At 41.7% G+C, this 26,174-nt stretch overlaps 2 protein-coding genes across 2 annotated transcripts; both read left to right on the top strand.

Moving 5' to 3' along the window:
* The first annotated feature begins 1,991 nt into the window (after nucleotides 1-1,991).
* Nucleotides 1,992-21,070, top strand: LOC120505770 (RCC1 and BTB domain-containing protein 1-like). The gene is made up of 8 exons (XM_039716619.1): nucleotides 1,992-2,351; nucleotides 8,093-8,263; nucleotides 9,107-9,257; nucleotides 9,699-9,865; nucleotides 12,651-12,809; nucleotides 13,903-14,010; nucleotides 15,384-15,526; nucleotides 18,362-21,070. The coding sequence occupies exons 2-8, from the start codon at nucleotides 8,120-8,122 to the stop codon at nucleotides 18,681-18,683; spliced, it is 1,194 nt and encodes a 397-aa protein (XP_039572553.1). The 5' UTR covers nucleotides 1,992-2,351; nucleotides 8,093-8,119; the 3' UTR covers nucleotides 18,684-21,070.
* On the top strand, nucleotides 20,402-25,776 carry LOC120505761 (RCC1 and BTB domain-containing protein 1-like). The gene is made up of 4 exons (XM_039716595.1): nucleotides 20,402-20,425; nucleotides 21,090-21,180; nucleotides 21,813-21,943; nucleotides 24,844-25,776. The coding sequence occupies exons 1-4, from the start codon at nucleotides 20,402-20,404 to the stop codon at nucleotides 24,982-24,984; spliced, it is 387 nt and encodes a 128-aa protein (XP_039572529.1). The 3' UTR covers nucleotides 24,985-25,776.
* Nucleotides 25,777-26,174: the final 398 nt, after the last annotated feature.

The following is a 26,174-nucleotide window of genomic DNA, read 5'->3' as shown; positions in this document are numbered from 1 at the left end:
CCAGAATTCCCACAACGTATTCAGCAGTACTTTCCTGATGCTGGCAGCGCAGTAAGCAGCAACTTGGCAGGAAAATTCTTTTTCTACCCGGGACCTACCACTGTGCTTTCCTTGCCTCGTATTCCAGAGCAGAATTTCTCCAGCATCGATTCCCTCTCAGAGCAACCCATCCACACTTGATCCCTGGGTTACTAAAAAAAAAAAAAAAAAACAACCACAAAAAAACCTAAAATTTATTTTTATTTTCCTCGTATTCCAGAGCAGAATTTCTCCAGCATCGATTCCCTCTCAGAGCAACCCATCCACACTTGATCCCTGGGTTACTGAAAAAAAAAACCACCCCACAAAAAACCTAAAATTTATTTTTATTTTTATTTAAATTACAATTTATTCTTTGAATTTAGCTTTTTCTGAAATTGAACATCCTCAAAAGGAGATTGATACCTCCAGTGGGCTTGACCTTACTGCTTTATGTTTATCCATCAGCTCTCCACTCCCTGCAACCCCCAGCTGCCTTCTGTCCCACTGTCAGGAAAAAAAAAAAGTAAATTTTAAGAAAGAAGGAAGCCATTTCCTGGCAACAACTTAGTCTTAACAAAAGACTTCTCTTGGGAATGCCGGTTTGCAATCTTCCCTTTCCTGGATCCTCCCCACTTGATGTGCAGGTGTTGGAAGAGTGAAGGGACAAGACTGCCAATGCTAAGGTCTAGCAGGGGTTTGTAGGCTGCCTAGACACTTCTGAATGAAGAGAAGTCGCTGAGTGACAGTGTCAGAGGCCCCTCGGGGATCCCCCGGGCTCGGGGCTCAGGGGCAGCAGCCGCAGCAGAACCAGCAGCGCTCCTGCCGCAGGCGGGCTCGGCTCCCGGGCCGGGCAGGGACCTGGGCCGGGCCGGCTGGGCTCCGCACGCTGAGGGTGCGGGAGCAGGCAGCGCCATCCGCTCGGGGAGGGCACTGAGGCGCGGCAGCGGCTCCCGAGAAGGGCAGTGGGGCTGGGGAAGGGTGTGGAGCAAAGCGAAGAGCGTCTGAGGGAGTGCAGGGCTGAGGGGATCGCTGAGCCCGGAGAGAAGGCGGCTCGGGGGGAACCCCATCGCTCCCCGCGGCGCCCTGACAGGAGGGTGGAGCCAGGTGGGGGTCGGCCTCACCTCCCAGGTAATTTAGCGGCAGGACAGCAGGACAAAGCCTCAAGCTGTGCCAGGGAATTTCTTCTCAGAAAGTGACTGGGCATTGGAATGGGCTGCCCTGGAAGGTGGAGGAGTCACCGTCCCTGGGGTGCGTAAGGAAAGGCTGCACATGGCACTGGGTGCCCCGGCCCGGTTGACAGGGTGGTGTTCGGCCGGAGGTTGGACTCGGGATGACGCCGGGGTCATTTCCAGCCGCGCGTCCCACCCGCGCCCCGCCCCGCCGGGCTGTGGGGAATAGCGGAGAAGGGAGCGGGTCACGCGCCCGGCGCACCCGCGGCGCCCAATAGGGAGCGAGGCGCCGCCCACGTGACGGAGCGCGCGCGAACGGTCAAGAGGGAGGGGGGCTCCCCCCTCTCCCATCCCCGGCTCCGCGCGCCCGCGTCCCTCCGGCGAGTCACGTGATGCGGCGCAACTCTGCCTCCCCCGCCCCCCGCCCGCCCGGGTNACCGGGTGAGCCGCGCCCGCCCCGCGCCGAGCCGCGCCGAGCTGTGCTGTGCTGTGCCGGTGGGGCGCTGAGGGCACCGGGCTGCGCGGGGCTGCGCGGGTAGCGGTGCCGTGCCGTGCCGTGCCGAGCGGGAGAGCGAGGAGAGGCGGGAGGGCGGTGGGAGGGAGGGAGAAGGGTCCTTGTCGCCGCAGCAGGGCTGGGGTGGGACCCTCACCCGCGCTCTGTCTCGCCGGCAGCCGCTTTCCCCCACAGCCCTCTGGAAGGCTCCTGCTGCATGTCCTTAACGCTGTGTGTTCTTACTGATTTTTTGGTTTTTTCTTTTTTTTTTTATTTTTTTTTTATTTTCCTGGTTCGTGGTGGTGCGGTTTATCCTTCCCTTTTGTCGCCGGCTTCCTGGAGCCCGGCTGAGGTACCCGGCTTGTTGGGGAAAAAAAAGAAAAAAAAAACCAAAACAAACCGGTGCTGGAAAAACTCAGCGCTTTTTGTTATTCCTCGCCCGGGTTTCTGTGAACGTGTACAGCGTTTGTTCGGGTTTTTAACGCGCTTCTTCTAAACTGAAGGGTTTTTTGTTTTGTTTTGTTTTTAAAGGAACTTGCAGAGTTCCAGTTTAGAAAACTCTTGTAAATTAACGCTGAAGGAATATTTACCTGTTTTATAAGGAACTCGCAGGGTTCTGATTTATAAAGTTCAAGTGACCCGTTTGTGCTGTCCTCTACTGACGGAAGGTAAAAGGGCTTTAATCGTTCCGACAAGGGGTGGGATTAAGAAAAAACGATGTAAAGCATCATAAATGGAAACGTGCTTGGAGCATAGAGTATTTTAGGAAAAACTTTAGAAGCTGTTTGGAAGATGCATTCATTCTTTAGTGCCTTAATGTGAATGTTTCCCCTTGAACGCTTATCTCTCTATGCGTCAGATTGAAAGACCGGCATTGCTTTAGAAGATGTCCTCAGTGAATGGATTTGATAAGTTGCACTAGTGGCTCAGTGTAGGGGAAAAAAAAAGAAAATAAGGCAAAGTGTGGTTGTGATTACAGTTTTGTAATTGGGGGTTTGTTACGGTGGGTGGATGACTGTCATCCTCATACGGTGGTTTCCTGTGGCTGAACCAGTCATGTTCAGCAGCGTTCACATGCATGCTCGTCGTGCTTTTTGCTTGCTTATCTCTCTCTCAGCTGGATGCTCAAAACAAACAGGAGGTCTGGTTCTCAGCCTTCGGATCAGCAGTTCTTTCCTCCCCTGTGTGGCTCATTAAAGGCACCTGAAAATAAATTGTGTAGAGGTTTGGAGCACGTGAGTTTTGCCATAGAAATTTTGCTTCCTGTAAGGTCCAAGGAAAGTAAGTTAAGGCACGTGTTTTCAGGGAGTGCAAGTCTCTTCATGGGCAGGGAGAATGCCTCAGTACCATCCCTTGGTTCATACATCTACTTAACATCCATAGTATTGTTAATATAATGATAGTATATGGTTTCTGTATTCCTTCTCAGTGCCAAAATATGTAATCAAAAAGAAGCAAATGTAGACTGGGGGAAGATCGGTGTGGCGTGAAGGGTTTGATTCTTCCTTGGTTAAGGAATACTTCAAATTAAAAAGGGATTAAGTGTGCCAGTCACTCTGTGTTGTTCTAAAGCCAGATATCTGAGCTTTTGTGTTCTCACTGCTGTTCATAATTCCCAAAGACAATTAGGAGAAATGAAGGCCTGAGCCTGCAGTTTTTCTGTGCAGGACTAGGTCTGCCTAGCTGGAATAAGCTGCAGCATTGGAGCCGAAGGAGTGAGTGAAACAAACAAACGTGCGATTGTGTTCCAACAGCCTTTGCAAATAAGGGGATAATCTTTGAGGAGTTAACTGTAGTTTTTTTTGTCCCAAGGACAATTGGTACTGTTTTCCCGGTAGGATGTTGTGTTAGGCTATTGTTCTATCCAGCGTGGATTTATTTAGCTGAACTATAAACTCTGTAGAACAGTATCTGAAATAATTTTAACAAAGCATTTTGTAAACGATGCCTTTTTTTTTTTAAGGCAGGAATTCGTGTTTGTCTTTCATGTGCCATCGTGAATCGGCTTGCAGGTTTTTTATTTAGTAAGCAAATTACCGAGGAGATGCATATGTAGGCAGCAGATTAACACAGAATTTTTGAGAGGCCTATGGCTCCAAAAGTGTGTGGCTTTTTTAAATTGTGAGCAGATGTAGATGTTTTTCCCCTAATGCTGGTGCCTACCCCGAGGTCAATTTCTTTTTCATCACAATATGTGGCCAGCTCAGTTTCCTTTCCTTTACAAGTCGCCTTTTCGTGCTTATTTTTAGCCTAAGTGAAATCCAAAGAGTGATTCTGTTTCTGTTTGGATACTGAGGTTGTTGGATCATTTTGGAGATGTCAGAGCCGGGAGAAGGAGTATTGGTGTAAACTCCCTCTGCTGGTTCATTTTGCAGCAGAAGTAAAGCTTTGTGTTGTATAATTGTTTATCTCTGCATCCTGCAGCAGAAGTTAACAGTTGAGAGGTGGCATGCAGTGTTTCTAAAAGCAATTGGGCAACCAGTTTAAGCTCAGGGGTTTCATACTCATAAGGTTTTTAATTGCAATTAACTTAAGATCTGACTGTTCCTATATGACAGATACTCCTCAGAGCTGCTGCTGCTGCCTTGTTGCACACAGAATCTGAGCAAAAGCCTGAAGCTAATATACTGAGAGAGCTGTTAGCATGCAGATTGAAATACCTTGACTGCTTAGGGCTCCATGTGCTACACTGGCTCTTACAAACACCTCAGCTGAGGTGCAGCCCTTGCACAGTGTGTGATGTAGCAGGGTCCTGCCAAGAAAAGTAAATAACCTTAGGTGTGGGACTGACACTCTGCAGGAAGGGTGAGTGAAGGACGCTGGGTGGTTTCTTTGTGCTGCTGCTTGCGGTGCCATGTCTGGAGTCTCCTGGATCATCAGCCTTTAATGGCCAGAAGAAACCTCCCCACGTGCCTGTCCCCTAGGTGTGGGACTGACACTCTGCAGGAAGGGTGAGTGAAGGACGCTGGGTGGTTTCTTTGTGCTGCTGCTTGCGGTGCCATGTCTGGAGTCTCCTGGATCATCAGCCTTTCATGGCAAGGATTTGCCCAGAAGAAACCTCCCCACATGCCTGTCCCGCCCAGATTCAGGCAAATGTTGCACAGGGATGAAGCGTGAGTGTGGTTGGTGTGAGGGGTCACAGAGCCAGGGTATCACAGAGCATCTGCTCTTTTGGAAAGTGTGCAGTATGTCTTACAGGATGCTGGAATCTATTTGGTTTCAGTTCTGATAACACTGAGTAACTTTACTGATTTCTCCATTTACACTCCTACACTTAAAAATAGATTTCTCAAATACATTTTTCCTCACCTGTATATTTTTTTTCCCTTCCTGTAACTGCCAGAACTTTTATTAGACAGCTAGGAAATTGGCTGGGGTTGTTAAGGAATCTGTTTTTAGAGAGAAAAAGGTGGTGCTTCTACCTAGTTGGAGCATTTTTTTTCCTGTGGACAATGAAGAATAAATAGTTAAATTAGGAAATTGGCTGGGGTTGTTAAGGAATCTGTTTTTAGAGAGAAAAAGGTTGTGCTTCTACCTAGGTGGAGCGTTTTTTTCTGTGGACAATGAAGAATAAATAGTTAAATCAGCTTTCTGTGCACAATTACAGTTAAGAAACAGTAGTCGGTGTATAAGGCCCAGAACTTTGAGGTTTGTATGTAATTTCTCTGTCTTAGACAAAAGGATAAAGGAAAACAGCTGCTGTTGCTGCCACAGAAATGTTGAAAGGCAGTGATGATAGGTACTCCAGCAAACAGCAGAATCTAAGGACAGTAGTTAATATTTCAGGAGTAGGGAAAAGTGCATCTTCGAGGAGAAAGAGTACATATTACATAAAAGACAAGAGAGCGTTTTTTGTTGTTTGGTTGGTTTAAGGATTTTTGTGAACCTTTGTTGATTGCTAAATCCTGGATAGAGTTTAGGATTGAGATTTATTAAAGGAACAAACTTGCCAGTTGCAGATGAGTTGTCCTTAAGAACAACTTAACAATTTTGAGGAAAACTCCTGAAATAACTGTAGAATTGTAGTAACAGTTGAAATGGCTGGAAATATACAGCGTGGTTTTGGGTGAAGCAGTGTTAACACCTGTTAACAATTGTAAGGATCTTCACTTGTGCATGGAGTTAATTGCCCGTATCTCCAATTTGGGAAGTCTCATGTGCTTCAAAGCTTTTATTTATCGGTATTAGTTTGACAAGATGTCAGGTTGAGGTGTGGGAAGTGCAGCATAACTTGCAGAAGTTTTGGAAGTGCTTGGAAAGGTTTTGTCAAAGAGCAGTGATTAACTGAGTCATACAGAGCAAAAGAGAAAGAAGTCAAAAGGATTAGAGACCTAGTGCACAGATCAGGAGGGGAGAGAAAAGGCACCATATTACACTTATTACTTTTAGAGTAGAATAGGATCTCTGGGTGCTGTAAAACTTGTCAGTTGGCTAGGATATTCTCTAGCAAAACAACATGTTGTCTTCCTGTCTTCACACATTATGTTGAAAATTACTTCAGTAAAGAAAATAGTTTTCTTAAAATCCAGGTTGACACGTTTGTGCTTTGGCAGTTGTGTATTATATGTGGCAAGTTAAATAGGTGAAGTCAGAAGGGACACTTCCTTGGTTTTCTCAAAAGACAAGTAATTGCTGCCTTGTTTTAATTGATTGATAGTGTCATATGTTAAAAGACTTGCCAAGGTGAGGTGACAAATCTTAGCAGCTGACTAGCCCATGCTTGTAACTGGACTATAGAAATTAAGAAGGCTTGAATGCATCCAAACCTGTTTAGCTGTGTAGAATGTGCTATGCCTTGGCATCAGGTAGACTTCTAAAAGAAAAAAAAAAAGCTATTCTACAAATAAATCTACCATGCATTTGCCATCTGGAGATTTCAGGTGTTTTCAAGACCTGCTTCAAATGTGAAATGGAGAGTTGAGTCAGGCTCTAGTAAGAGAGGTGCCTGTAGAGCAGAACTGGGTTTATTGGATCAAAGTTATGACATCTGCTAAAGAAGCAACCTTGCCTGGGTTTTGTGTTAGGGATTTTTTTTTTAATGGACATAATTCCACAGTGACCTCTGTGTTTCTCAAACTTCATTTTTGAAATTGTTATTATTGCCACTTTTTAAAAACTCCCTTCTTCCAAGAAACATCTGCACTGAATAACAGTTGACTGGTGTTGTTAAACGGCTTTCTGAAGCCCAGTCTTGGTTCTCAGCACAGTTTTGACAACCAAGCATCAGAAGAATAATGGAGAGGCTGTCTTGTGTTCTCACTGTTATCCATGTCTGGTACTCAGGCATCATCAAGAGGTAGCCTGACTTGAAAGCAGCAGAACAAAAAACAGGGGGATTGGGTTGCACTGAAGCAAACAAATGAAAAGGAAAGAATTAAGTGTTAATGAGAGGATGGCATCTGGGTAGAGACTGCAATTCTTACCCATGGAAGGATTCCCTGCCTTTTTGGTTTTTACTGCTTTATGGTGATTTGTCATGTCACTGACATTCTGTGCAATTCTTCACCTAATGCTCTCCACATTTCACAAAACTTGCTGATAGCCCTGGGCAGGGATCATAGATTGTAAGTGGCAGAGTCCCTTCAGGGTGTGAGCAATGTTATGTGCAGGGTTGAATGCCTCAATAAGCTCTGGATGTTTGTGCTGTCAGCTTTGCTTCTGAGCTGCTGCAGTCATCCTGAGAAACTGGGAAGAGGGAGGAGAAGAACGTTGTATGCATTTGTGTTCATTGGCAAACACCTCTGTACCATCATGTTTCCAGCTGTTAATGTGATCCACCTTGTTTCTAAGTAACAGATTGAGGCAATTTTACTTAATTGCTGTTCTCTGATGTGTTTCACTGCCTAATTGCACAAGCTCATGCTTTCCGGCTCTCACAAATATTTTTTGACCATAGCAGCTTTTGATTACACAAGAGGTGGCAGATTTGGGTCATGTTCACAACAGCTCTAGCCTTACTTTTATTTGTGTGTTTCACACAACTGCTTGCTTACATGGCATTTGTAACTTGTAAGATTACAAAAAAATTCACAAGTGAAAATTTTGTAAATTGGAATTGCAGCTGGAATCCCCTTTGTAAATTCCCTCAGAATTCCACTCTGCCACCAGTGGATATTTGCTAGATCACGAATTTTTAATGAGTTTGCTTGTCAAAGAGCAGATGTTTAGCTGTATTGAATGTAGTTTACTTAAATGGTCTGTTAAGAAAACAGTCTGTTTTTCCAGTGACTAGCTTTTTGTTCGCCTAAACAGATGGAAATATAATTACATATTTCATACAGAATAGAAGGTTTACTTCCAGAGCTACGTGTCTTTTCTCCACGTAAAGGAATTTACCTTACTGTCTGTTAATGAAAGCGCAAAATACCCTTTTTAATAAGCTTTTTGGTTTGTTTTTTTTTTGTTGCAGCAATGTCCCCTTGCTCGTAGAGGCGTCATGATACACAGCAGCATCATGGTGGACGTAGGCAAGTGGCCGATATTCACCCTCCTGTCCCCCCAAGAAATCGCTTCCATTCGCAAAGCGTGCGTGTTTGGGACCTCGGCCAACGAAGCCATTTACATCACGCACAACGACGAGGTGAGCTGCCAGCCAGCTGGGCACTTAGCTGGTTTCAGAATGCTTGCAGGTTAATAGCTTCTCAAAAGCATTAGGTGAAATCTGGGTTTTCTGCAATATGCTGGGTACAACATTTGGTTGTTTTTTTTTTTTTCAAGTTTTGTGTGGGGACAACATAAATGGACTATTTAGCAAAATTTCACATGGCAAAGGCAAAGGATGGATTACATGCACTGTTGAAGACAGACAGAATTTAAAAGAAGGTGTGGTAGCTTGGAGTTAAGTACAAACAGGTATGAAGATAGAAAATGAGGTTATGGCTTGCTAAGTAAAAAATACCGTGAAAGATTATCTGTAGATTTTAATGATTCAGAAACTCATTATGATTTAGCATAGTGCTGCTGAAAGAAAATGAGACAGGTGTTCTGGGAAGTATTAATGGGAAGGTTTCTTTTAAGACTGGGTAGAAAAGGACTTTTTTTTCCCCTAAGTCCTATCAATAGTGCCTGTAGATGAGCCTCTCTCAGTATACTCTTTATATGCTAATGCTTTATTTGCTATTTACAAACTGCTTGTAGAAGAAGGTGGTGTCTTCCACTTTCTTTCCACTTTTTATGGTGCAGTTCCTGAAAATAAAAAGCCTAACTTCCAGGACTGCACGAATCTGAATAATTCAGACTCATCAGTTAATATCCAAAGTGCTATGGTTCAAACTCTTGAGGTTGTTAATTTCCATGCTGGATGTCTCTGGCTTCTGGAGGTCCAAGGTGAAACTCCGTCCCCAGTTAATGAAGACCTGAGTATTACACATCTGTGCACACCTGAGTATAAAACATTTGAAGTGAGTATTCTTTTGTTTTTCAGGTATTTGTTTTTGGACTGAATTGCAGTAATTGTTTGGGAACTGGAGATAATCAGAGCACAATAGTACCAAAGAAATTGGAAGCCTTATGTGGAAAGAAGATCTCCAGTCTCAGTTATGGAAGTGGACCCCATGTTGTTATTTGTACTGAAGGTAGAAAATCAACATTTGGTATAAAAACATAAGTCAGAGATTACATTTAACAGGACTGGATTATAGTGTAATTGTATTAACTTGTTAACTGGCTAACGTACACTAAAAGGTTCTCATTGGTCTTAAGTGGAAGTAAATGGATTTTGTAATTGCTGAAGTTTCCATTTCCACTATGTTGAGGTTTTAGCACTTTATGCTGTCACTTATGATGTAGTTTGTCTTACCTGTGCACTTCCACATATTTCCACAATCTAGAGGAGATGCTGTGATATATAAATATAAAACAAAGTATATAATTTTCTAGCATACAGATGATTCTTGTAATAGTTTCACTTTTTGTTAGTATCCTTTCAATTTCCTGTTGTTATTTGCTAATTTCTTAAAATTCTCTCTTAACCTCCCTGGAATTATTAGTGGTTTTCATTACAAATATTTTTGCAGATGGTGAAGTGTATGCTTGGGGACATAATGGTTACAGCCAACTTGGAAATGGCACAACCAATCAGGGCATTACTCCTGTTCAAGTTTGCACAAATCTGTTAATAAAGAAAGTGGTGGAAGTAGCCTGTGGCTCTCATCATTCCATGGCGCTCTCATTGGATGGGGATGTAAGTTGAAACCTGTTCAAAGCTCTTAATCTCCTTGTTGAAGTGACTAGTGGAGGTGACCTTGCAGTTTGAACTTCTGTCTGTTTCTATAGTGTAATTACAAATACAACCTTTTCTCTTGCTGCCTCAAAATGGGGGGTCCTTTTCTTCAGAGCAGACTTGAAAACCTCTCACAGGGGTGAGACTACAAAGACATGCCACTTAGAGGTGAAATAATGGTTTGTGAGGTGCAAAATGTAATTTATTTGCTTGTAGATCAGTCAGTTTGCAAGTGTGTTGAATTTGTATTTACTGGGTTAGAATTTAGTTGTTTTCCTGTATAAATGTCTTGTATTTCCACACTGGTACTGCAGAAGAATGTTGCTCTGCACACCTCTGAATACCTTGGTGTGTAGCTAATGAAAGAGCACTTGGTTTATATCCAAGTCTGCTTTGTGCTGTTTGTTTACGTGCCTTCAGGCTACGTGTCATGGGAAACACATACAATTAGTTTCCAGTTATGCAGATTTGACCAATGTATGCACAGTGGAAAATCTGGTTTCAGCTGTGCACTAACAAAAGAAAAGCTCTAATTTTAAAACCTTTTAACAATGAAAAGGGAAACTAGAGCTCTTCTCATCCTGGTAATCTGAGTATGTTTGTGTTGTTGTCCAGTATGGAATAATAGTGCAACAGAATACCAAGTATTTTAAGGGTAGGAAAGAGAGATTGGGTTAAGTGGTCTGTGTTTTATCTGAAAGAAGAGCCTACACTTAGGAAAGATTTTGTGCTGTCATGTTTGACTTGGTTAAACTACAAAACTTGGTGAGCATGCAGGAAGGAGAGGGCATTCATGCATTACTTACACTAGAGGTGCCAGCTGCTGTGTGGTGGCTGCCTGTGAAGGCCATGCTGTTCCTTGTCATAAATGTGACATGCTTGAAATCTCAGTGGAAGCAGGGAAATTTCTTTGTGTTGACCATGGAGTTGGTATTTGCAGCTGGCTCACCAGTGTGGCACATTTAATGTACTTTAAATCCATCCCTGGTGTACCTTGCAGTAACTTGGCCTGTTTGTGCTCTGAGCTTTTACCAGAACTGAGTGCACTGAAAGCAGCAAAATGTGTTAAGCAGCTTTACAGAAAGATTTGAATTCCAGCCCCCTTGTGTCCTAATAAACCTGAAGCCTTGGGGAGACATTGAAGTTGGAAGTATTTGTGGAAATACCTGGCATAATTGGTTGGTATGGTTCAGTGCAAATTTTAAAAAGTATTTTAATGCTAGAATTAAAGGAATACAGACATTCGTGCTTCTCTGGCATGTCCTTTGGCATTTTGATCTACCTGAGATTCTCTACCTAAATATTTGCTGTTATTGAAATGAAAGTATTTTATAAGGCATCTTCAAATATTCAGTAGGAATCAAAGATTCAGCCGTAACAAGTTAGAAGTAACAAAAGGCAAAGGACTGATTCTTTTGTTCATGTTATTAATTGTAAATGAGTTGTGTTGGTGGGGCATCTTTTGTTCTTGTCTTTGGTGGGTTGGGGATTTTTTTGGTGCTGATGGAGGTGTTAGTTTGGAATAACTTTTAATGGCTCTTGGTTTGTTGTTGCAGTAAACAGCTTCTGGCCCCAAAGGATGTGTAGGCTTCTCACGAGGGTACCTGTCAGTGTGCTTGTACTGCCAAGCATGTCTGTGGAAGGTGTTTCCAAGAGGCAAAACTTTTGAGCTGGATGCAGTAGGAATCAAAGATTCAGCCGTAACAAGTTAGAAGTAACAAAAGGCAAAGGACTGATTCTTTTGTTCATGTTATTCATTGTAAATGAGTTGTGTTGGTGGGGCATCTTTTGTTCTTGTCTTTGGTGGGTTGGGGATTTTTTTGGTGCTGATGTGTTGTTAGTTTTGAATAACTTTTAATGGCTCTTGGTTTGGTGTTGTAGTAAGCAACTGGCCCCAAAGGATGTGTAGGCTTCTCACGAGGGTACCTGTCAGTGTGCTTGTACTGCCAAGCATGTCTGTGGAAGGTGTTTCCAAGAGGCCAGACTTTTGAACTGGACAAAGCACCAGAGAATGAACCCTCAGAAACAGTTTTATGCCAAGCTGTGGGCATGTGTACATGTAATAAAAATTGGAGACACCAAAACCACAGAGTTATAACTCTTTTAAATACCAAACTACTTCCCTGTCTTCCTGACTTTCAGATAAAAGGAACTCATATTTTTGCTTGTATTAGTACTAGTTTGCCACAAGAAACTTCAAACTGACATAAATTGTAGATTTTTTTTTTGTTAATGCTACTGTGAAACACAAACTGACAACACCCTGCTCTTTCACAGCTCTTGAAAGATGCAAAAGATGTATGATGAGTGTCCAGCAGTAAACCTGATGTAGAGATCTTTGAAGAAAACTACATAGCTCTAAACTGGGGAGTTCAAGTGTGTCTGGGAAACAAATGAAGTTCTGGCTTGCATTCCTTTTTCAATATAATGAAATTATAAAGACAATCACTGTGCTCTTTGTCTTACAGTCTGACTTGTATTTAATACGGAACTATGTTCATTTTGTTTTCTCTTTTAGTGAGATGCTATCATTCTTTTGCAATCAGCTGGAAAAAGTGCTATATTCCTGTTTGCTAATTGGCTCCTAATGCTGTTTATAATTTTCTTCTATTGAAAATGAACTTTAAGCATTTTAGCATTTTAGTTTACCCAGTCTGGTGCTGCCTGTGGGAAGATTGCCTATTGCTATCATTACTATTATTAAGCTTTAAATGATGTGGCTTTGTTTGTTTGTTTTTATGGACAGCTGTATGCTTGGGGCTACAATAACTGTGGTCAAGTTGGATCTGGATCTACAGCCAACCAGCCAACTCCTCGCAGAGTCTCCAACTGCTTGCAGGGTAAAATTGTAGTTGGCATTGCTTGTGGCCAGACCTCCTCCATGGCTGTAGTAAACAATGGTGAGGTAAGTGCTGCTGCTGCATTTCCTCCTTCTCTGTCACCTGAATCTACCAAGCTGCTGTCTGAACATGGAGAAATGCTGACAGGCAGTGCTCTGGTTAGGGCTGTTATTGGCAGAGTTATCCTGGCAGCTTCTGTGAGCTAGCTGCAGGAAAACACTGCAAGTAACTGGAGATGCAGTCTTTCAATATTCCTTCTTATGGCAAAGACTGTATTGGAACACAATTCTTACTGAGTCTGCAACTGCAAGAATGTGAACAGTTGTATTAACCATGTCTGTCTTCATGTTGGAATAGACTACTTAACAGAAATTATGTTAAATTATTTTAATTCATTAAATTAGTCTCAGTTTATTTCTTTAACAGTTTAATTGTGCGTGCTTTAATTTTTCTGCAAGGATACCTTGGCTGATCCTGTTTTTTAAACACATTGCTTAATTACCAGCAACAAACCTAAAACATTCTTTTGAACATTGCCCTCTCATTGTGCAACTGTTGCATTTGACATAAGTTTATGGTGTTGTCTTGCCTTTAGGTATGAACTGTAACCTCAATTTTACTTCCTTTCACAAAGAGAGGGTAGTATCTCCTTGTGAATGGAAGGGCTGCAAAGTCCCTGCGGCTGATTTGGGTTTTCATTGTCCTTATGTATGTCATGGTGTGTCCACTGTAACAAAACTAAGGGAAGAATTAGAGAGAAACTGGGGATTTCCATTTAAACTGATTGGTTCATCAGAGTAACTAATTTATTGTTCTCGTTAAAAAAAAGGAAAATTAATAAGGAGGAAGGATGGCGTAGAAGTCAAAATGTTGGTGCTGTGGAGAAATCTGGGTGTAGTGTGAGTTTATTGCAAAGTTCCTAGTACTTCAAAGACATGTTTTTTAGCTTCTTTAAAAGGTAAATGCAGGATGGGGAAGTTGGGTGCAGTAAGTCATTGCAGTTTGTTTAATATCTTTCAGCCTTCTCTGTATTGCTCTTAAATAGCACAGGATTTTTTTAATAATAAGTACTTTTCTTGGCTTGTGCTCAGTACTAAGTCTTACATGCTCTATACTCCTGGTGAAGAGTGGCTTAATTTTGTTTTCTGGTGCCCTCAGGTTTATGGCTGGGGTTACAATGGCAATGGCCAGCTGGGCCTGGGGAACAACGGGAACCAGCTGACGCCGTGCAGAGTGGCGGCGCTGCACAGCGTCTGCGTGCTCCAGGTACGCCCCGCGTGGGACAGGGACAGGGAGTGCATTCCTGCTGCTAGCTTCTGCTGGAAACCTCTCTTTGGAGTATTACACCTGCTTCTGGATTTCACTAGTTCCAATGCTGAATTTCTTTTTTTGGCTACAATGAATTATATTTTGCTTATACAACATGCAAGTAAGCTGTGAAATACTCGCTTTGGTATAAAGTTAGCTACTGTAACTACTAGCAAATTTTGCTGTGGATACAATTACATTATTGTTACAATTGTGCTAGTCAAAGACAAGAAATGAAGGAGGATCAGATGTTCAAATTTGTTCTAAGTATTCTAATTCTAGTGTTCTAATTAGTCTTTTAGAAGCAAGGGGAGAGGAAAGATGAGACATGGAGGTGGGTTTGATTGTTTGGTGATTGGATTTTGGTTGAGTTTTTTTTTTTCCTAGCTAGAGAATCAAACTGAGACATGGGGGTGGGTTTGATTGTTTGGTGATTGGATTTTGGTTGAGGGGTTTTTTTTTTCTAGCTAGAGAATCAAACTAGAATTTGGGGTTTCCTGGGTTTTTGGGAAGGTTCTGTAGAATTGAATGTGGTAAGTTGGGTTGAAGGGTTGTTGGCTGTTGAACTGCAGCTGTCCTCATTACAGAGTACTCATACTGTACAGTATTCAGAACAATTCTGTTGCGGTGGATGCTCCAAGTGTGGGGACACGAGGCTTGACTCCATTTTTCTCAGAAGGCTGATTTATTATGTTAAATATTATATTAAAGTGCTACATTAAAACTATACTAAAAGAATAGAGAGAGAAGAAAGATCAGAAGGCTGCTAAGATTAAGAATAGAATGCATAACAAAAATCTTGTGTCTGCTCACAGGTACAGGTGGCTGTGATTGGTCACTGATTGAAAATAATCCACATGAACCAATGGAAGATGCATCTGTGGCATTCCACAGCAGCAGACAGTTATTGTTTGCATTTCTTTCCTGAAGCCCTCAGCTCTCAGGAGGAGAAAAATCCTAACAGAGGATTTTTCCTAGAATATCATAGCTACACAATTCATCTCTGAAATACTTTCAGAGCATTGCAAGATGTGATGAAGTTCCGTGTTCCTCATGTGAAAAGGAAGCAGGTAGCATCTAGGGAGACTTGTCTTGTGTGCACTAAGTTACTTGGGAGCAGCCAGTGAAATTAATGAAGCTGGGACTTTTGCAGTACCTACAGCCAACATACCTTGTGTTAGCTTCAAGTACTGAGAAGCATCACATCACAAACCATGACCGTGCAGAATGCCTGAGATGCTTACAGTGAGCTAGCCGAAGGTAATGTGTGCGATATTTTGTTTCTCATCTGTGTTTGGTTCAGGAGTAACGCTGTATACATTTACTTACAGATTGCCTGTGGCTATGCACACACTCTAGCACTAACAGATGAGGGCTTGCTCTATGCCTGGGGAGCTAACACTTACGGGCAGTTGGGGACTGGCAATAAAAGTAACCAGCTCAGCCCTGTGCAGATCATGATGGAAAAAGAAAGGTAATCTTGCTCAAGCTGTTTCTGGATTGATAAAGTCTGAGCATGTGTTATGCAGTCTCTAGCACTGGAAGCATGCATGTGTAGGGCTTGGTGAATTGTTTTTCTGTTGCTAATGTTAAAAATATGGGAAAGGATGGTAACTTACTGTTTACAAAGCACTGAGTCTGTAATGGTTATTGAACACAAACACACTTGGCATTTATCTGATACTGAAAGATAATGAATGAATAAGTGTTATGCTATTCTCTATATATTCTGTATATCCTTTGCTTAAAACTGGAGCTGTGAAGTCAATAAGCCAAGCCATGAATTGAGGCCTGCATTAAAAAAATGAAAAAGTGGGAAGAAAGGAAACACCACCTTTGCAAGAAGTGACGTGTGAAGAAGAAGAATTTTTGAAAGATTTAAAATAGCCCACCATGAAAACAGAACTCAATTTGCAAGGTTGCTTGAGCTAGGGACAGCTAATACTCATTTTTATTACCCATACCAGTTAGTAGTTTGTAGTTTTTTTAGTTTCCTGGACTCATAAAAGAATGAAATTAACCTTTGTCAATTCTTTTTCATCACCCTTTCTTCATCCTCATATTTGGAGCTGGCTCTTTTGCTGCTCCCCTACAAATGTGGGCCTCAGTCTCATTCTCATATTAATGTCAATTCTTTTTCATCACCCTTTCTTCATCCTCATATTTGGAGCTGGCTCTTTTGCTGCTCCCCTACAGTCTCATTCTCATGTATACCTACACATTAATGTACCTTGTCTTGGTCTATAGATTCTTAATTTGCAATCTCCTTTTAACTAGGAAACACTTTGGCTTTGCTTTCCTCCTCCATTTGGGAGGTCATTCGTATTTTTGGTTGTTTCTCTCACTTAGCATTAAATTAAAAGCTTCACAGTACTGAGAATGTTTAAGAGCTTAAAAATGGGGGGTGGGGAAAGAAGAAAGGAACTATCACAATAAAAACCACTGAAATGGGGCTGGTTTGTCAGTGAAGGAACTGACACTAGTGAAGGAAAATGAAATATTCTTTAAAAAGCAGTGAAAGAAATGTGTACATTTGCAGATAAATCAACTTTGTTTTGTTAGTGATTTATTTCATGAGTACACTAAGGAGAACTATTGCATTTAGAACTGTGTGTGAACTCAAGCATGGGGTTATAATAAAACTGGCATTTGTTCAGTGGATGAAGGAGGGGGAAAATACCACAGAACTTCTGCTTGGGATCTAAGGGAGAGATAAGTCACTTGAACTTACTCATCTTGCTTGACTTGGCTCCCTTGGAAACAGTGCTAAAAGTGGGTGAGCTGTCATTTCCCATGAAACACATTACTGCTGCTCCTGATCTTTTAGTTTATGCAATTCTTTTGTCATTTCTATTTAATGCTGGCAGCAGTTACTTAGGAGGTTTAATTTGGTGCTGTCTTGGAAAATATTGCACATACAGATGTAAAGAATGTTTAGATTTCATTTTGTGTTAGCTCAGAGGAACAGCTGTGGAGGTCATCTTCCTGAATTTTGCTGTTCAGTGCATGTTTAATGTGTTACCCTGTACATGTACTGTAAGTATGTGTATGTGTATCATAGGTGTGCAGCAGTACATGTTCTGCTGTACTGCTGAAGTGTAGTATAGTCTGTAAAAAGAAGAATCTGTTCTGCTAAGAAAAAGTTTGGCAAGGGAAGTAGTTTAGCTTGATAGTTGTGATAAAAAGTAAGTTGTCCCTAAAATAAGTACTCTATGATGTGTCTTGCAGAGATGTTGCATAAAGGTTCATAAGTTGATAGTAGTGTAAAACAACCAATCAGTTTTCTTTCTGCTGGAAATTGATATGTATACTGAAAGTGATGTAGTTCTTTGAGTTTTGTCTTGAAATAATTTTTGCACTTAAAATATGAATGTTGTGCTAAAACTTTTTTTTTGCCTAAAAATCTATCTCTTCATGGGCATTGTTCTGTAAAGGAACACACATTTTTGTGTGTGTATTCTTAGGTTGCTTGGAAAGATAATTGTTTGTCCTGGTTGATGCATTTCTGGCACAAAAGCATGAAATCCTCTGATGTGTTTTTACCACTGAGGAAAAACAGGAAAGCATAGTTTTTATTTTGAACATGGGAGCCCTCCCTGTTTTGCTTATCACATGCACAGAAACTCTGGCAATGTCCTTGTGGTGTTTTAATTGGAATTGTGTTCCTTCTCAGTTCTTGCCATGTTTCAGATAAGAATCTAGGGAGAACAGGATAGATAAGTGAGCATCAGCAGCTTTAGTATTTGAAACTGTGTGAGGTGGGTGAATGGACTATGTAGACTTTGTTTAAAAACAACCATAGCTCTTAAAGGATTCATTCCCCTCAAATGAAGCACTGTGTTTCATGTTGAATTTCAGTGTTGAGGAAAGTAAGCTTAACAGCAAAATAAGAAATCTGAAGTACAGGCAGTGGGTCAGGTCTCTGTCAGCCTACAAAAATCAAAAGGGAGGTAGAAGAAATTTCTAGAATAAGTTTCTCATGTATGTTGGTTTTAAAGGGGAAAAACAAAACTTGTTTTTTCTTCATCCCCTTTTCCATGGTTATGAAAAAATAGGAGGAAAGTCAGTTGATAAGAATGACATAGTTAAAGCAATATCTGGTTACAATAAAATCAAATCTACAAGCAGTCTGAAAATTTCATTGTGGGATTTTTATTTTTTTTTTAATACCCGTTCAAGCAGTATCCCATTTCTGCAGGACAAAACCCCAAGTGCAGGAATGTTGCCGCATAGTTTGACTGGCTGTTGTTTCGGTGGGGCTGTGGGAAGTCCCTGCGTTCCTAGCTCACGGTGCTTCTGGTGCCCGCAGGGTTGTGGAGATCGCCGCCTGCCACTCGGCGCACACGTCGGCGGCCAAGACGCAGAGCGGCCAGGTGTACATGTGGGGCCAGTGCCGGGGGCAGTCCGTGACCTTCCCCCACCTCACACACTTCGCCTGCACCGACGACGTGTTCGCCTGCTTCGCCACCCCCGCTGTCATGTGGCGCCTGCTCTCCGTCGGTGAGCTCCGGTCCCTGCAGTCCCTGCGTCCCTTCCTGATTGGTACAGCGTGCTGCTTCCCGGGCAAGCTTCCCTCCAGGTTCAAGCAGGGAAGCTTGGCAACTCAGTGGCTAGTTGTTTCTTCCTTCTGAAGGAAACAGTCTGTTTCAGCAGCTGGGGATGCAGGGTAAAGGGAACAAGATTGTTGGCCAGTGTACATCCAAAGCAAGCCCTGTCTTACCATTCCACGGTGAATTTTGTGTATTTCTTACGTTTGGTTGTTTGACCTCCAGTTCAGGTCCAGGAAGGAATCCTGAGTCATTTAACAAAACTTCGGGGGTTTTTTTCCTCTTATAACTATTCCTGCTTGGAAGACTACTCCTGAGGCTTGTTGTTTTGGTATCTAACAATTTTGGACTTTAAGTGTCATCTGTAGCTTTCCTCTCATTAGTATTTGCCCTTCTAGGAGTGCATCTCTCCCTTATGTTTTCTGGTTTTGAAAGTAACAATTTTCATATAACAGAGTAAGAGAGTTTTCATTTCATGAGATGATTTGTCTCTTTTTAGTTTGAATTTCCTTGAAGATGGGTAGACTTGTAAGTAATGGTCTCTGTGAAACAAGACTCTTACATAATTGCTTTTTCTGTTGGAACTCTCTTCTTATACTGCCTTGGATTACTCTGTGGGACGCAGTCTCTGTGTCCAACAAATAATCTCAAACCTTTTTTCATGATTTTTCTTTGATCCACGTGCTGCTAATTCTTATTTGACCCAAATAGGATATAAAGGGCTTAGCTTGCACTTCCTGGAAAACATGAAGGTGTTTTCATGTTCCAAAAAATAAGGATGTTTTATCTTACATCTGCTGCCTTAGTTTTCAAGTTCTCTTAGGAGAACATCTAATCTATTTTCGTATTGACAACAGACCCTAATTTTGTTAGTCTCTGTATGGAATTACTTTTGGGGGTGATGGATAACATCCCAGTAACTTCTCTCCAGTTAAGTCTCTCAGACTTTACTGTTGCATTTGGCTTGTCCTAACCCAGCTTCTGTGTGACAACTTCTCATTTAGCACGTCACCACATTTGTAGAGGTCCAGGTAACAGCATCTCACCTGTAGGGGAGAACTGAGTAGAGTTACTAAAGAGAGAGAAGATTAACTTCGAGCAGTCTGCTCCTGAGTAAATCCAAGTCTGCTTTTATCCCATTTGTCACTTTCTCCATTCTCTAATCCTCTGCAATATGTGCTGGTCTTGCTCTCTCTTGCCTCCACACTTGTGGAGGTCTCATGGTTGTCCAGTCTGTTGCCTTTTGCTAATAGTGAGAGCTGTTTAAATGACATCTCTGCCTGGTTTCAAGTCCCTCATTTTTATGAGATATTCCCAGACTGAGTATAGCCAGCTGTCTGACCTCTATTACCTGCACTTTAATTCCTCTTAGCCTCTGGGGATTCTTCCCCACTTACTCTGGCAATCTTACTGAATATTTAAATTAAAAAAAAAAATTCTGTGGGAATTTTTAAATCTTCATTTTCCATATGCATGTATTCCTTTCCCACCTGTTTTAATCACATAGGAGTAAACCCTTCTTTTTTCTTTTGTTTGTTTGTTTGGGTTTTTTGGTGTTTTGTTTTCTTAGGGAGAGCTAACTCTGTGTAAAGGTTATTGTTCTACTTACAGTTACAATGTCCCTGCCAAAAAATGAATCAGCCACTCAGGATTGGCTGTGGTGAAATACAAATTTGCAGGACTGAAAGTATTTGGAGTGAAAGTTGATCTGCATAGCTTAAGCTAAGATCATGACCCAGCAAAATAAGATCACATGAGCAAATGGAGAGGGATTGGAGCATGGTTTAGTTAGGGCAGAGGAGATGCAGTTTCTGGGGGTGATTCATGTAAGTCAGAGGAGTGCAAGGTCTTCTGTGGCACAGGCATGGCTTGCCAGTTCTGAGTAGTATGTTCCAGCAATATTTCTTCTTAAATGCAAAGTAATTCAGTGTCCCTAATGGTGAAGAGTGGTGTGCAGATTGTGTATGGATGAGCACTATACAGTCCTGTGGGACACAGGAGACAGAGTGCATTCCATTTAGTAGAAATCCATTTGTTTCTCTTTTCCATGCTTCACTTTTTAGAAGTCATGTGCTTTGAAACACACTTCTAAGATGCATCAAAATAACGGGTTAAATTAGGTTTTCTAAAATTTCAGAGGCCTTGCTTTAGCAAAAGCCTCAAACAATGTGTGCTGCAACTCCTGTATGATTTCTAGAGACACACAGAGTGGGACCTCTGTGACACCAGTGCCACAGGCCTCAAAAGAGGAAACTGTGGTATCTCTGCTTTAATCCACTGTCAGAGTCGCTGAGGTTCTGTGTCCTTGGTTGTGCCTTCGGCAGCACTGCTGCTGGATTCTGTGTTGTTAAAGCTGACTCACAAACTGAGTAATTGGTGTCAGTGATAGCTCATGTTAATGAGCCCTGGCAAGGACCTCATCAGCCTGCAGGCTGTATCCAATCTGCCAGCACAGGAAGGTGACCATGTGGTGACCTGTTTTCTTTTCAGGCCCAGCCCACAGCGCGCTACCCTGTGTATCGTGCCTTTCTGGAGTACTTGTACACGGACAGCGTTGACCTCCCGCCTGAAGATGCAATAGGTACTGCTGATGGGTCAGAAAGCAGCATCCAGGAAAACTGGGGCAGGGCTTGCAGTATGAGTGACCAAATACAGGCTTCTAGTCGAGCCTATAATGTCTTTTACTGGTGATTAATTAAGCTGTCTTCAAAATGCTGTTGTAGGAGACTTAACTACAGCAAAAATGGTGTGTATTTAGAAGTAAACTATGAGCAGTTTGGTCAAGTTTGGGAGAGAAACTATTTCTCTGGGTGAAATTACTTGCATATTTCACTAAATGGAGTCAGTTACTGTTTGGCCTACTATCAAAGAAGCTCAGTAGATCTAATGAGGAGGAAACTTGGACAGCAGAGCCAGTACAGCAAGCTGTAATTCAAGCCCATTTCTTGATAGTAGTAGTTTTTTACTCCTGTTGTGGTGCCTGCCACTAGGTATGCAAGTCAGTAGGACAGCTTTCATATTTACAGAAATTAACAGGAGTGCAGAATGAGGTAATAAAAAGCCCTTCTTTGCCTTTAATCTGCATTTGCTGAATAGTAACCTTCTTGGGAAAAGCACATTATAGAGATACAGAGCTTTGCAGGAGCAGAAACAGATGTTGAAAGAGCAGAGATAATTTTACAACTGACTGATACAATGATGTTTCAATTGCAGGGCTTTTGGATTTGGCTACTTCATACTGTGAAAACAGACTGAAAAAACTGTGTCAGCACATTATCAAGAGAGGAATTACTGTGGAAAATGCATTTTCATTGCTCTCTGCTGCTGTCAGATATGATGCAGAGGTAAACTTCTAAAGTTCAATCTCTTAAATGGGTGGCTGCTTCCTGACTTAAACTACGGAGAAAAGCAGCTGGTTACATTTTCATATAAGCTCTCTTACTTTCATTTAATACTATTTGCCAATTTCAGAATTTGAGAATGTTGCACTTGCATCTCACGGCAAATATGGTTTTTGTATCTCATGTTTTTAGTTTTTCCCCATAAACCAGTACTGTGAAAGGTGAACTAGTACAGATATTATTGAGGATAGAAACACTAACTCTGAAGCAAGGGGAGGGTTTAAACAAAAGAAGTAACATAATGAAAAGCAGGCTTTTAAGCCTTAAGCTACTTATTTGTAGGGCTGTGTGTTGTGATGACATGGTGGTGGGTTGGGGATTGAGTGCATTTGGGACTTTTTTCTGGTTGATGGGGTGGGGTTTTTTGGCTTTTTTGTTTTGTTAGGTACAAATACACTTCAGTTTTCAGAGTATGCTAATGAAGTGTCAGGACAGGAACCACTTCAGGGGCCTTATAAAGACAGAGCAACAGTGTGTGAAGAGGGGAGTGAAACCTCCTCACTGTGGAATGTCTGATTTCACTACTAGATCCCTAACATGCTGCTTTAGGAACTAATCAGGAGGTGTTCCTGGGCTTGCTTTGGCTGTCTGTGTTCAGTAGTATCTGTGCATTCTGTTGGCAACTCTACAATTGGTTGGTTTTGAACTTGCTGCTTCTGTTTACAAAGCAGTTTTTTGGTACTCGGTAAATCAACTTATTGCTTTTTTTGTACTTAATTTCCAGCAGCTGGCATGCAGCTTGCCTTAACTTATTTCAGAGCCTTGAGGTGTGATGCTTGTTTGATAGACCTTACCCAAAGGCTGTGTAGTGTCTGTCATGGCTTCTGATCTACTGTGAATAGTGATGTCTTTGACAGAAGTTCATCAAAAATAGGAAGATTCCCATATTTTAGCCTCTAAAGATGGTTTGCAGGATGGGGCTTCAGTGTGTGATTCTGCTTGTAAGAAATCCAGTTACTCTGCCACACCTGTCCCTAGCTAGGTAGAGTTAGAACCATAGGCATCAATGCTGCTTCCAGGAGAGAATGGGAGGTGCTCCAGGAGAGGGGTTGGCCTTTAACAAAAAGTTGGGTTTACATGCTGCACTGCTGGCAGGGGGCTTGGAATTGCTTGGCTGATGCCCTTCATTCAGGGGGGTGTGTGCCTGGAAGAAACACTTAAAAGAAGCTGCTTCACTAATTTAAAGTACCTCCATGATGTGAAACTCCTGCAGTTTCTTTTGGTGACTGACTGAAGTGGCTAAAATTAGGTCAGGGCTTGCTTCTCATTGTAGCTTTTGAAGTAATACTTAGCTGTACCTTGTGCCTTTATTCACCTAAGTCTATATTAAGTTTGCTGAGAGCTCATCCATCTGCAAATGAAACTCAGCCTTTCTTTTTATACAGAACTTTAGATTTTCTAGAGTTACTAATACTACAATAATTCTGTTTATTGTATGCTTCTGTTGCATTGACTTGGAATATGAAGTTTTTAATAAAGCAGTGCGAAATATTGTAATGTGTATGATGTAATTTTCTTTAAAATGCTAGTTCATTCTGTTATTAAAAAATACCACAACTGCCAGTGTTCAGTTCTAATAAGCTTGTCTTTTTTTGTTGCACAGATGCCACACAAGTCAAGATCTGCAGCTTCAGAATGCCTGGTTTTAGGCCAGGATATATTTTTATATTATTGTTGTGTCAAGAACTGGCACTGGCACACACAGTTGCTCTAGTTTCAGTGTTGACCTTAAGAGAAAATATTAATATTATTCAGTCTTTCCTACCTCGTGGGGCTTAGATTCTGCCAGTTTGTTATGCCTTCCTGCAGTGCCCAGTCTGCTCAGCAGCCAAGGAAGGCTGTGTTCTAACATACAGACAGTCCTACCAGCATCTAATAAAGAAATTAGAACAGTGTGGGCAGTTGCCCTTTTGTAAGGGCTGCAGGACCTCCTTAGAGCAGCTTAGGTCTGCACCACAGAGTAGATTTCCTCCTCAGAGGAGGAGCTGGAAATAATCTGAGTGGGAAGTGTTCAGTGGGAACCTCACACTGACAAGGACTGTGCCTTCTTTTGTGCTCTTTAAGGCATTTTCTGTCTGAGATCACCTGGGTGCAATGAGGGTTGTGAGGCTTTCCTAATTATTACATGGGAGGCACTTCCAAGTAAACTCAAATATCGGGAGCCCACTTTCTGCAAGGATTGCTGTGCTGCACTGTGCTCCTGTACTGCATTTGAATCACACTGGAGAGCCTTGTGAAGTGCTTTGTAGCAGAGTCTGTTTCTAATGCACAGAAAGACCTTCTGCCTAATCTTTGCTGAACAAGCTATCCAGTCAGGATACAGGTGCACTGAGCATGGGGACATGGAACTTGAAGGCTCTAGCTAAGCCCTTCGAGAAGCAGGAAGGAAGTCAAGCAACCTTACAAATAGATTTGCTCATATTGTGAAAGAGCTGAATTTTCTTTATCCACAGTCTTGGTTATACATCATTACCCCAAGATCTCCTATTTACATTGGGGTTTCAAAGTTGTCAGAGAATGCAGATTAAATTCTTCAAGTGTGAGGACTTAAATATATATTGCTCAGAACAGCTGTTTTTTGTGACTGCTGCTATATAGTGAGAAACCAATTTTGGTTACTTCCCCTTGTAACTGCATTTACATAGTGACATATGTGGGTAGAATCATTATTTTCTGTTGCATTTACATGGTGACTGTTGGGGGGAAACACTGAGAGCCACTGGGTGTGTTTCTCCAATTCACTGCAAAAATAAAACATAAACAGGCATTTGTGCCTCAAAGATATTTTCTGTGATTGAAAGCAAAGATAACATTTTCTCTTTTTTTTTTCCCCACCTCTTTAGGACTTAGAGGAATTCTGCTTTAAGTTTTGTGTCAATCATTTGACAGAAGTGACACAAACTACAGCATTTTGGCAAATGGATGGTCCCCTGCTAAAGGAATTTATTGCTAAAGCCAGTAAGTGTGGAGCCTTTAAGAACTGAAAAAATGAGGCCGTAAGTCAAGGTGTTTGTGGGGTTCATTTTCCAGCTACAAGGTAACTGTGTGGGTCCAGGCAAGTGTTAGGTGGGCTCTTCCACCACAGAACCTGAAAGGCCACAGCGAAAACAAATGTTTTCAGTGCTCAAGAGTGAACTGTTGTAAAAATGTCAAGCAAAATACTCACTTGCATTTAACAAACCTGGATGGTGGACGCAGCTCAAGATTTCAGGCAGAGAGGAATCGCTGCAGTGTGCAAAGGATTCCGGCCGGTGTTCCAGACTTGCCTTTCCAGCCTAGGAAATCTCTGTTCTAGCACGGCCTGCTATTTCCAATTTACTGTTTGGGGTTGGAAAATGGTCTGACCAGAGCCACTGAATGATGTCACTTAAATCATTAACTCCCTGGGATTATAGAGAAGCAAATGGCGTGGTTCTCTCTTCCTGCATTTGCATGATTGTGAATGAATTGGCCATTTGCTGTGTGTAATTAACCAAGTGTATCCAGTGCTTCAAGTGTGCAAAAATAATTTATCTTCAAAGCCTACGCAAGTGACTTCGGAGAAAGGAGTTACTAGGAGAACTAATTTGGAGTAAATCTCTATATTTGGGTATATTTTAATATAAGTTGTAATGTGTACTTTGTGTAATCTGTTCAAGCAATATTTATAATACTTAATGGAAATAATTCCGCTCTTCAGTGACTTCAGATTATGTTGGTCCCTCAGAGGGGGAAGGGAAAGCAGGGTGGGATTTTGCTTTTAATTATTGTCTAAATTTAAACTACATGTAATAAAGTTCACTGAGGGGGAAGGGAAAGCAGGGTGGGATTTTGCTTTTAATTATTGTCTAACTACATGTAATAAAGTTCACTTTTTGTACCTCTTCACTAGCAAACTTTGGATTTTGAAGAACATTGCAAGCTTTTTGTGTTACATACAGCATCTAAGTTGCTTCATTTAAAAAACTTCATCAACAACAAAGGAAAAACCCAAATAAACAACAAATAAAGCCAAAACCCAACTCATCCTATACAATGAATCTTGCTGATTTCACTGTGCCTGGCAAAACACCTGTGATCTTGATTTCAGATGTTCACAAATTTCTTTCTAGGCACTAGTTTTAGACCTCAGTGGTTCACTCCATCTGACTTTTTTTACTAAGTCATCCTTAAGTGGCTGTAACCCTCCAGAAGG

Source organism: Passer montanus, unplaced genomic scaffold (genome assembly GCF_014805655.1).
Source record: "Passer montanus isolate IOZ18808 unplaced genomic scaffold, ASM1480565v1 scaffold36, whole genome shotgun sequence".
NCBI lineage: Eukaryota > Metazoa > Chordata > Aves > Passeriformes > Passeridae > Passer > Passer montanus.
This window is presented reverse-complemented; position numbering and strand designations above follow the sequence as displayed.

Coding starts and splice junctions, on each gene's coding strand:
- LOC120505770 (XM_039716619.1), top strand. CDS start 8,120: ATGATACACAGCAGCATCATGGTGGACGTAGGCAAGTGGCCGATATTC. Junction 9,866..12,650: donor CGCTCTCATTGGATGGGGAT/GTAAGTTGAAAC, acceptor TTTTATGGACAG/CTGTATGCTTGGGGCTACAA. Junction 14,011..15,383: donor ACAGCGTCTGCGTGCTCCAG/GTACGCCCCGCG, acceptor ATTTACTTACAG/ATTGCCTGTGGCTATGCACA.
- LOC120505761 (XM_039716595.1), top strand. CDS start 20,402: ATGCAGTTTCTGGGGGTGATTCAT. Junction 20,426..21,089: donor AGTTTCTGGGGGTGATTCAT/GTAAGTCAGAGG, acceptor TTTTCTTTTCAG/GCCCAGCCCACAGCGCGCTA. Junction 21,181..21,812: donor CCCGCCTGAAGATGCAATAG/GTACTGCTGATG, acceptor TTTCAATTGCAG/GGCTTTTGGATTTGGCTACT.